General features: G+C 36.4%; 1 protein-coding gene across 1 annotated transcript in view; it reads left to right on the top strand.

Moving 5' to 3' along the window:
* The first annotated feature begins 3,329 nt into the window (after positions 1-3,329).
* Positions 3,330-12,033, top strand: part of LOC128991442 (transforming growth factor-beta-induced protein ig-h3-like) — a 42,307-nt gene continuing 33,603 nt past the window's right edge. Inside the window, exons 1-5 of the mRNA XM_054414318.1 lie at positions 3,330-3,494; positions 7,570-7,668; positions 8,680-8,744; positions 10,483-10,628; positions 11,182-11,358. Coding sequence (XP_054270293.1) covers positions 3,379-3,494; positions 7,570-7,668; positions 8,680-8,744; positions 10,483-10,628; positions 11,182-11,358 — 603 coding nt within the window. The 5' untranslated portion in view covers positions 3,330-3,378. The remainder of the gene's footprint in view (positions 3,495-7,569; positions 7,669-8,679; positions 8,745-10,482; positions 10,629-11,181; positions 11,359-12,033) is intronic.

Genomic DNA, 12,033 nt, shown 5'->3' with positions numbered 1-12,033 from the left:
TGGGTGAAAATGTTTAGTTAATTGGGAGGAGTCGTTCAAAACTAATTCCACATAAATTTCAAAATATGTTTCAAATAGCCATAAATGTACAATCACATTTGACTAATTAAATCGAATACAGAATGTCACAGATATGGTCAACTTATTACCATTTGCAGTAAGAAAAGCTGACATGTCGGAATGCCCTGATTGCATTCTTCTATGCGAACGAGAAACCCAATACCCAAAATATACAAAGTGTTTTGTTAGAAAAGGAACGCTGTATGAATGTGTATCAATGTTCTCGCGTGAGAAGGGCCATAAATCATCAAAGTGTCGGATTGTAGGGTGGTTTTAGGGGCGGAGGAGGTCAAACGTGAAGGTGACAGGTAAATGCTATAGGTCACACTTATCGAATGAAACTATAGATTCTTCGATAGTGAACATCGATACGAGATAGTAAACATTGATACGAGATAGTGAACATCGATACGAGATAGTAAACATCGATACGATATAGGTAAGCTACTAACAAGTTGGTAAGTAAGTGAATAGCAGACGACGAGATCGGGACATTCCATAGAATCGGGACTTTAACTTAATGAGTGGTTAACTCTAGAAGATATTGGACTTAAACTTATCCAAAATGTGGGAATTATTACAAACCAAAAATGTATCCACTAGGCCGATAGAAATTTCCAAATAAATAGGACGGTTTTAAAAATGTAAGCTAGGCCTATACATAGTTTGACATCTGTTTTACTAATTCGTTTCCCGAAGTGTAATTGCCACTTTACATCAATTATTCTTGCGAATTTATTTATGAAAGTAATGCAAACGTCAGTGACGAAACTTGTTCCATTCACCATTCAAATTACATTAGAAACAGTACTAGGTGAAACCCGTCGAAATCGACGGTTACTTTCAAGGCTTACGTTAATTCATCTAACTGCGATAAATTGGGTGAAATATACATATTTTGAGCATTTAGCATTGTTTAAAGAGTAATAAGTGTAAAAAAATAATGATATTAATTGCGTTAGTTGCCAAATTTTTTTGATCATTCAATGAATGAAATATTCCCCATGCCGTACGTCATCGGAGTTATTATTAGTATCTGGTATCTCTTCCTTTGGAAGAACCTTTAAATAGTATTAAAATCGTATTGGTGGATCTTTTGTAGTTAAACACTTCCGTGATTTCATCAGTGTAATATTATTTTATTTGAAAAGAAAATATTTTTTGGTAAGACATATTCTAATTTCAAAGGGAGGTATGTCCGTTACAGTGTAATTGATTTTCTTTCGTCACGTCGCGTCAGTTCATATCGTACTTCAGTGCCGATGATTGAACCCTCTAGCATAGTTTTGAGAAATTGATTGTGGGGTTACTGTTAAAGCTGGAATTCCTTGACATGTGGGATGTCAGTTAGTTGTCTCAGCCCTATCAATAACGTAAAGTTGTCAATATAATCTCTCTACAGAATGTTAGGTGTAGTGGAATACTTGAAGTGAAGTTGGCTTTTTTTCTTGAACTGTTAGGGGCCTCCTCGTTCATATGGTCTTGCGGCTTCATTGGCAACAAATAATGCAAATGACATAGCAATGGGACATTTCAAAAAATCAAAAATACTGTAAATTGGCTGATACGTATATATTGACGTTTACATATTGTTAATCAACGTATCTTATAAAGGATTATGTGATCTAGTTTAAAAAGATAATGACCTTTCTGTCATGACAGGAGCTGCTTAAATGGTATTTTCTCTTTGTACCATATTTTACAGTAAAAATGTCGTGTTATTTTCAATAATGTTAGGCCTACCAAACCAGTGCGCCAAAGTCCGTAATATAGGCAGGTGCAAATAATTTGTCAAGATGGGTACCATTTTTGGCAATGTTTCTATGTTTGGATTGTATTAGACACGATAAGAGCAGATATTTCTACATAAATATTTGATATGTGTAGAATAATATGATAATATGAAATGTATGCAATAGTGGTGAAAAAGGCAGACACCAACCCGTACAATAGATATAAGATAGTTCAATAATAAAATACAGTAATTTAAGAATTGCTGTGATAAAAGGATTTTCCACTGATTTCGTAATGGAACGTTATATTGCAAAACATGACATGATAAAGAAAAAAATCAATTTTAAAATCAGAAAATAACATTGCAAATACTTATTTGGTAGAATTCAGTAACCCCCAATAAATTTGTGTTGTTTGAAATACAATTTAAAAATGAACAGCTGTTTCATTAAAAAGTATTATTCACATGGCCAAAACCAAAATGTAAACAACTCTGTGGAGTGATCTTTAATGGCTTCTGGGGCAGAGTCCTAAGGGATTTTGCTTAGTTTTTATTTTGATAACTCATCTACAGACCAAGACCTTTCTTTGGACACCCCTACCAAGTTTCTACGCCCAGCCGTTCTCTCAAATTAGTGGGGACAAAGTTTCCAATTAAATATTTAGATTCCCCCATGTTAATCTTATGGGAGAAACTCCAACTTTGATGACCTATGGGGCAAAGCCCGAGGGTTTTTATTATTGGAATTAGTGAAAGGGGGCGTCTACACAAAAAATACTTTATTTTGACACGTCGTTTGTAAAAATCCGTCCATTATTAACGGAGGAGTAGTGTTTTCTAGAAATCGCCTTCACCTATTATATATAAGGATTCCTGGATGTGCTTCTACGATCACTTATTGCAGATTCGGGGTATTCAGACGACGGCCGTGTCAATCTCGACGAAACTTTTATTCGTAGAGATCTGGGCTTCATAGTGGTACATGTTAGACGCATTTATAGTTATGGTTAATAAAAAAACAAGTCCCCCCTACAATTATATCGCTTAAACGCGACCTCTAACTAGCCTATATCCCACAATTTGTAGTATTGACCCAATTTGATTTATAGCACGTTCAAAATTGGGTTATGATAGTGTCTGAGAACATAAAGTAATATCGGATTTCTTATTGCGCCTACGCCGGAGCCGAATCGTGAGCCGTTCTAGGGTTTGGACAGTTTCCTTTGCAACGGCACAAAATGAAATAGGTAAACCAAACATAACGTCCCATCGAAGTTGACTTTGACCTATCGATTGTGTATCTATTACCTATCGATTAGTTACTATTAATTAACTCTACTTGAGCATAACGTCGACGGCATCGAAGTTGACTCAACCTATCGATTACCTCAGACTAGCTTAATTGGTATTCTGCTTCCCATTCGTCTCTTAAACTCTTTAAGAACAAATTATCGATGGTATCGAAGTCGAGTTGGCCTATCGATTGCTACTACGCCACTGTAACGTAACTGTAGAGTAGTAGCAGTAGTGGCAGCGGCGGTAGCGGAGGTGGCGTTCCACCAGTGTCAGTGACAGTGGCAGTCATGTCTCGGCCTAGTGGCGCACCACTCTATACCCTCCTCGTCCTGCTGCTCGTCTCCAGGAACGTCTCCGGGTCTACCATCCCTTGGTGGAACATCAAACTTGCGCAGGAGCAAGGGTAATTCTTTTCACTTTTAGTAGAGCAATAGAAAATTTAAGTAATTAGCGTTTCTAGTGAGTTTGCATTACGGTGGTTATGAAAAAAAAAACACTGTTCAATAATTAAATTTAAAAAAAATAAATAACCAATCGTTTTGGTGTTTCTTAAGGCTGTTTTAGGGGCTTGGTGTATTTTAGGTATTTAAAAAATGTTGTATTACACATTATAGCTCGTCGATGTTATGGGTTGTAATGCATAATTGAAAGAGGCGGGGTTTATTTAATTTAAATGGATTTGTTAATTTGTATTACAGTGAACAAATGTGTTTTCACAAGCTTAAACTAATGACGCTAAACTATGCTCAACATTATAGTTTTTCAGTACAATGCGACTGAATTCAGCTTTAGTAAGTAGTCCACTACAATAAAACATTCTTATGAGTTATAAATGTCATTTTCTATACTTAAATAACAATAAGTTACCACATAAGTTATACCGATACCAGATATTGTCTTTTTGGAAAGTCCCCGAACGCTTAGAATGTCTCTGCCATTAAAACATGCCTAAAGCTTCAATTAACTGGGAGTGGTTTTATTCTTTTAATTAAACATCAATAACCATACTTTATATTACAATTTCAGATCTTGTGATACAAACTAAAATTTTATACGATTATTGCTCGGGCGGTTTGAACGGAAAACGTACCGTACTAAAGGAAATGCGATCCAATTCATACTGCTGGGTCTGTTAAACTGAGAGGTTAAAATGCTTGCATACTAATTTTTTTTCAATTTTTTTAGTAGTACTTAGACGAATTAGAAGGAGTAGATTCAGACAGATTGAAATCGTACATTCCTCAATCTTTGGGCTATGAAATAAATACATTGAATTAGCTATAGAAACCCGTGCCTATAACTCATCATTCATTTTTATTTGAGGCGAAAGGCATCCATCCTGTTTGATTGGTGGCATCACAAAATGACACATGTAGCTATATCTCTTTATTCTCATGATATGTACTACACTACTACAGACGAGAAAGATGCCTCTCTCTCTCTTTAATCTGTGGTGATATGTTGGGACGACGTTGACACACGGTGTGAGAGAAAAACGAAAGTAGAATAATTGAAAACTTCGATACTTGCGAAAACCTGCTGATGCATTGATCATAATAATCTAAAAGCCCAATAAATTGATTTGGCGACACAGTTTGAAGGCCGAAGGCGTGGAACTTTAAAAAGTACTTCAAACATTTCTTGAGGTCAAACCAGCTAGGGTTTTTTATTATTATTATTTTTCATACTAACTTAACAACCTAGAATTTTACACATTACATCAGGCGAGACCCAGAAGATCGTGGCACTATTACATAGACTACACTCATCTCCAGGCTTAAAACCCCTACTTAGTATGGTCGCCATTCCAATGTAAAGTATTAAAGGTATTATAGCGAAGAGCTGGTGATTGGCATGATTTTAACCTTGGGGCACGAGGACCGAAGCTCCAGGCTGCTTAGCTTGCTTTTAAACTGACTACGTTAATATAAAAACACTCTAACCACTCGGGTATCCAACTACAGTAATGCAATTCGTTTGACATTGTACACTAATTAATGTAGCAACAAACATTATACGAGGAGCACTTCCTGGCTATAAGCCTACAACACAGGGCAATAAACAATAGGCGAGCGACACGAGGCGAGGCGCCGGCGCTTTGTTTAATTGTTGGTCAATTGAAGGGTCAACTAGTATGATGTACCATGACATTCATCATATTGTGTCCTTCCTTGGGCTTATATTATCAAAATAGACCTTGCCATATCTACGGGCCTTGACAGAAGTTTGGGTCGATTATGAGAAGAGAGATTGGCCGGGTAGCTGAGGGGTTATAGTGATCCTGGCTTAAGAAACAGCTGATCTTAGTCAGTAACAATGCTTTTACTGTATACACATCAGTATCAATCTACACGCACCCTTCTACTTCAATCATGGGTTGAAATACGCACCTAGGAGGGAAGGAGGCGTACCCATCTCAATTAAGGCATATCTCTGGTAAGGCAATGGTAGACTATAATGTACCTAATGTGAAATTGGTTCAGAAATCGGGGTGGTAAAATTACGAAGTGGGAAAGAGTCTTGTTCGTGCGTTAGTGTATTATAATTATTTATTGACTTTAGACACAGCTAGTGTATTTTATTGCAAAAGTTGTGTAAAATCATATAGTGAAACGTGTTTCTGTTTGTAAGTGTAATTCATACTCAGGAACGCTTTAGAATGCAATCAGTAGTTTAAAAATATACAGGTATCGTTATACAGTTGGAGAAGATAACAAACAGTAAACGTAGATCTAAATTAGGACTATTTTAGTAGTTTGGAAATGGAGAGTTGCTAAGTTTGTTATCTGTATAACCTGTTTTATCGGATCATTTTTTACCTATATGCTACTGCATCAACGAGACGTGCACTCGTGCACAATATCTACGATAGCGAAAGACAACCTAACCACTTACAATGATGGTTAAGTTCTATAATTTACTAGCCAGTTATTTAGGTTACTTCAGTACAACGCTGAAAGTATTGGATTACAAATGTGTTGTGTGATCTGTGTCAACACGCAACAACAACCGTGCTAGGCAGTGAATGCAGTTGAGAATTTATCGTTCTTTGTGAAAAAGTCGCACTGCATTTGAAATGATTCAGCCAATATTGTGTCACGCAAACCCAAAGTCCATGTAGCTGCTCAGGTTGGTTTCAATGCTAACATTATACAGTAACAGTGTACTATAACGGATAACTGAATAACTAATTTATCTCAATCAATATCGCAATTGTTTTTTCTATAAAGGACACGGTTTGGAATTGAACCGTCAGTCGGTATGATGGAACCTGTCTCCAGAACATCCAGACCTGGGAACTGGCCCGTCCCTTGAACCACTATCGACTATCAAGCCCCCGGGTAGACCGGGTCAAGATAGGTACAGGTTCCATCATACAGACTGTAGACATATATACAAATATTAATAACGACTAAATATGTAATGACATTGACAGTTGCATATTATGGAATGTACCTTTCATTCTGTAAATGTCTATATTCGTCAGAAGGTTTCATTACGTTCTTTATATAGGTATAAACTTCGCAAGCACAATTACGCTGGCTATAACGACTGAAAGCAAATTAACTAGCGATGGAAATCGACGTTCAGGAGGAGGGGCGAACGTAATGGCAAAAGTCGAACAGTCGAAGACTTTGGCATTTGGCCGAGCCGAGACGAAGATGGAGATAACACCTGTATGTCACGCGAGAGAGCGATTGCGAGCGATCACGCAGACCAACCTACAACATCAACATACCGACGTCGATACTGGAGACTGATCGATACATGCCTGACACACTAGGCGCTCCTTCAATATCGGTGACAGTAGTACAAAACAAATATATAGCATAGGTAATACTGTACAGCAACGCAGACCAACCTCCGACATCAACATACCGACGTCGATACAGTACCGGCGACCGATCGATACCTGCCTGACACACTAGGCGCTCCTTCAATATCGGCGACAGTAGTACAAAACAAATATATAGCATAGGTACTACTGTACAGCAACGCAGACCAACCTCCGACATCAATATACCGACGTCGATACAGTACCGGCGACCGATCGATACTTGCCTGTCAAACTGGGTGCTCCTTCAATATCGACAACAGTAGTACTACTACACATATAGCACTACAGCAAAGCAGACCAACCTCTGAGTCCGACATCAACATACCGACGTCGATACCGGCGACTGATCGATACTTGCCTGACAAACTAGGCACTACTTCAAAATCGACAACAGTATAATACACACGTGCACTAAAGCAATGGAAATAAAGGTAGGCTACGCGAGGGGGTTGTTTAAGAGCGATCACGCATATATATCAAACTATTACATTTAGATGTACCCAACCTAAATGACATATTTTCTATTGAAATATCATTACATCTAACTGTTGACAGAAATTAACAAATAGTGATGAAGTTATTGGTGTTTGACAACTCTTGACGTTAGCCTTAGTTATCCAAGATGTTTTTATGTTTGCAGACCAAACGCATGTGTGGTGGAGGAGATTCCAGGGACAAAACATCAGATCTGGACAGAGTGTAAATACTGGAACAGCCGAGATGTATGTGGATCAAAGCCGTGAGTAGCAATTGAACAAGTCAAATATTTGTTTCAGCCTATTAGTAAGTCGTTTAAACAAAGTGGAAAATCACTTGTAAAACAGTAAAACTGAAAGGAGTTATACAAACTTATTTTTGCTAAACATTACGTTTGAAAATAAATATAAACATTTAAACTCTTAGTTTTGTTTTAGAAGAAAGTTAGATTTGTAATATTAGTTTTAAAATTCTGTTTATGCTGATATTTATGTAGAGTATTAGCAAGTATTGTTATGGTTAGTTTTAGACTCTATCAAAATCATGGTAGTCAAGGGGATTGTGGGTTGGGAATTGCTAGATGGCCAGAATTTTGCTACGGTCGCGGAAAACGACCATGAAGTCTCCGTGATCACGGATGATGATGTTCGTTCACAACGTCTTCAAAACATTACAAGATGTGTGTGACGTATCCGTAGTCGGGGAATGTGTTCAGAATTGCACCGTAATTGTAATCGTGGAAGATACTCAGGAATTCACCGGAATCGCGGACGACGTTCACGATGTCTCCGTGATCGCCGAAAAAGTGTATAATGCTTCCATGATTGTGGGATATAGCTGTGTAATCGCGGAAGAACTTCACGATTTTGACGTGACCGCCCCGGAGATAAACAATTAGTATGTTTGAATTATTTTTTTTTATTGAGGCTGTCACTTAAAATATGTACGTCTGCATGTTAGGTAGAAATAATGCCCTTCAGCCATGTTAAGAGGTGTGACTTTACAGCACAATTATTTTGTTACGATTTTTGTCAACACCTAGGAGTTTGTACCTGGACATAAGTTTACTAGGACTTGACTTGGACCTGCCCCTTGAAATGGAGCCTTGGTTTCAATTAAAGCTTAAACAGTATCAACTTACTTCTTTCAAGAAACTTGTTAAGATTGCATTGCAGTAAAATATGTACTGTTCACAACCCAAATTCTAACAAAACAACCCTTCAGTTACAAATAAAATCTGAAAAATTCAATATAAATCATCTATATTTTCTAGATTGCTGAGATATGAATGTTGTGAGGGCTTCAGACAAATACCAGGAATTCACGGATGTACAGGAGGTAATGCAACTACTAAGACGTACCATTCCAAAACATTTTTTAAGGTTAAAATTACTTATTAATAAGCAAATAGTAAGAAAATCTTGAGGAATATTAATATTACTCTTAATTCATTACTGTGGAACTGCCATCATTCCACGACTTAATTGTGTTCAATGTACTAGGAAAGTGCTATATTTTAAAATAAAATAGAAACCATTAAAGATTGGTATCCTGATTGGATTTATTTTTATCAATCAAAGCCTATCCACGATAAATAACAAAGAAACTATTTTGTTAATTTTTTTATTTGATATTATTCTTGATAAGTACTTTTATATTTTTTTAGAATTTATGAAGTATTATGAATATTTTAGAAGTAAAAGAATGGCTGCCAATTTTGTTTATACTTCCAAAATTTATACCTCCTCAGTCCTCTTGAGTTATTTTTTAGAACCTCTACCACACCCTTTCTTCTCCTGTGAAACTTCTATCTTCAAATACTTATAACTCAATCATTGAATCATTCTTCCCTTTTAGAACTACCACCATCCATCTACTTTAATATTCTCCAAGAACCTTCCAAATCCTCCTTCATCTAGAATCTAGAGTTTTTATCCAAAAGAACTTCCACCTGTCTCCATCATCGACTAAGGTATTCTCCTTGATAACCTCAACCATCATCCATCAGCTATTCTCTCCTGCAAAACCACCATCATCAAATTCTTCTGTATTTCACTTCTGAATTTCTGCCTCAAACTTTTCCAAAACTTGATCCTTTAGTAGAAAACTCTTTCTACCCCTCTTCCTTTTCCATTTTTCTCCGTCTTTTTACGTCCAAAACACCTGCTATCAAACGGAATACCCCCGCCGCAGCAAACCTGCAGACTAAGCTAATTTCCATTTGACTGACTGGATTTACACTGAAATGTCTACTTAAAAATATAACATTTATTCCCTATTTAAATAGAATTAGTTTAACAAGTACTTAGGTTTGCTGCATCAGGGAGGGTAAAACTGTAATTTTTTGTAAAATGTTAATAGTTAGTAAGAAATAAAAACATTTTCCAAATTTGATCAAAATATGTTCATAAACAAGCAAACTACAACAGTTTACTTATTCTCCATAAGAATAACATGGGAATTTTAAATTTACAATTTTTTGGATCCGTAACCATTAGGCGCATAATAACGCTTCAATATACTAAATTATTTGTTTTTTTAAGCTCTACAAAATGGTTTGGAAAGAAATTGCTAAATTTTATGTTTTTTGGGTCAAAAATGGGAAAAACCTATTTTTACCCCATAAAACCCCCCGTAAACCCCCGTTCCCATGGTCCGATCATGCTGGATCGCGAACTCGTTCGAATAAACGTAGGTTTTCACGTTTGTACCAAATTTCATCAAAATCGGATCATTTTTACTCGAGTTATCGTGCTAACGGACACATATATATATATAAATATATAAATATATATATATATATATGAATTTGAACGGATGGTGTTTTTGGCCTCTAGGGACCTCAAAACGAAAAAAAAAATTGGTCCCGCGTCCAGGTCTTACCATGAGTACTACGGTAATAGCGTATTCCCCATATGGGAAATTCGCTAAAAATAACCAAAACTTCATGATTCTATGCAATACATAGACAAAACATTTAATTATATAAATCGAGTGACAGTTTTGCATTATGGGACAATCTATGTTGACATTTCTATTCAAAGTTGAATTGCACATTCATTTTATTTGGTTCCAGTAACACCTCTACAGAATGTGCTGGAGACAGCCAAGAAGCTTGGTGCAAGTCAGTTTGTCAAATATATAGAAAAGGCTGGCCTAACAAGGGAACTGAGTAACGATGGTCCATTCACTCTTTTTGTACCATCAGATGAAGTATTTAAAGTAAGTCTGACTAAATTAATATTTTGATTTTAAATTTGTTACAGGTACTGTATATCATATACTTGCAAAAATATTCCTGGTTTGTTTAAACAAATAGGTACAGTTTGAGTTAAGTTGAATCCAGGTTATATAGTAAAATATCATCAAATTGTCCTCAAGGTAGTGTGAACACTGCGATGGCTCTTAACGGTGAGGGATGTATTTTATTTTATAAACTTTTACATCATTAGCATTTTATGACGATTTTGGTAAGGAATGGCCCAAATCATTGTCTTGTTACTACCAAAGCATTGGTGAGGGTGGGAACACGTGGGATTGATATTCCCACTCTGCTTTTTTAAAAGAAACTATATAGGCTATAGGTAAGCGACCTGTATTTTTCCGTGACCTTGGTAAGCTTTTCCGCATTGGAAAATTTACGACTGCACCACTGTAAGTTCAAAGACAAATGAGTACTATCTCCTTGTCTGTACTAACGAAAAACTTTTGTTACATAGCATCATTAACGACAGCCCAATGACTAATGGCATTTCAAGAACTATGTTCCTCCTAGGATCTGCCGAGGGACCGAAGGATCAGATTGGACACAGCCAGTCCAGACCAGCTCAGACCTATACTGGAGTATCACCTGGTGGAGGGCCGAGTTACTTCAGCTCAGTTCAAGGCTGATCTGCTGGTACCAACACGATACAGCGGACACAAACTGCGGATCAACAAGTACTCTAGTCGGGTCTGTATCATGTGACCTGCCAATATAGAAAATATGTGTATAGGACCAATTAACTGTAGTGAAATAGTGACAATTTAACATTAACGTTTTGGTAGCCAAATTGAGCAAGATATTAAATAGCAAACTGTTTGTAAATAAAACTGTGTAGAAAGAATTTCAAGGGGTTTATGGATTAAACTAGGATGAGATTGGTTAATGTTTATTTCAAATTCTATTTATTTCTAGGAGGACCACTATTTATCATCTATTTAATTAACTTAAAATGTAATTTTTTCATCGTAGACTTCAAAGTACAGTCTGTAAAACACTTCTCACTTTGACAATTATTGCTCTGCATGAAAAATGTTTGACTCTTCCAATACATCGTAAATTTCATTTGTGTGTAGTCTCGAGTCACTTAACATATAAATAAGAGGTTAATTTACCTTAGTATCGTCTTGTGACTCATACCTCCTCAGAGGGCGGATGACGATCGTTTCGGGGACTATGTCAGTGCATAAGGCCTACCTGTGGCCACAGTAGAAGTAAAATATTTAATGTTTTTATGTTTTGTATATTTGTTTGTGTGTGTTTAATGTTTCAACGATTTCATCAAAATTGAGGTTTGATGTTCTTGAATATGATCTGAAGAAGGCAAATCAATTTAAATAATGTCTTCAATAAATTTTAAGGTCA

The sequence above is a fragment of the Macrosteles quadrilineatus genome, unplaced genomic scaffold, assembly GCF_028750875.1.
Source record: "Macrosteles quadrilineatus isolate MER2022 unplaced genomic scaffold, UCM_ALF_1.0 Scaffold_4__1_contigs__length_99947679, whole genome shotgun sequence".
Lineage (NCBI taxonomy): Eukaryota > Metazoa > Arthropoda > Insecta > Hemiptera > Cicadellidae > Macrosteles > Macrosteles quadrilineatus.
Note: the sequence above shows the minus strand (reverse complement) of the source record. Positions and strands in the feature narration are given on the sequence as shown.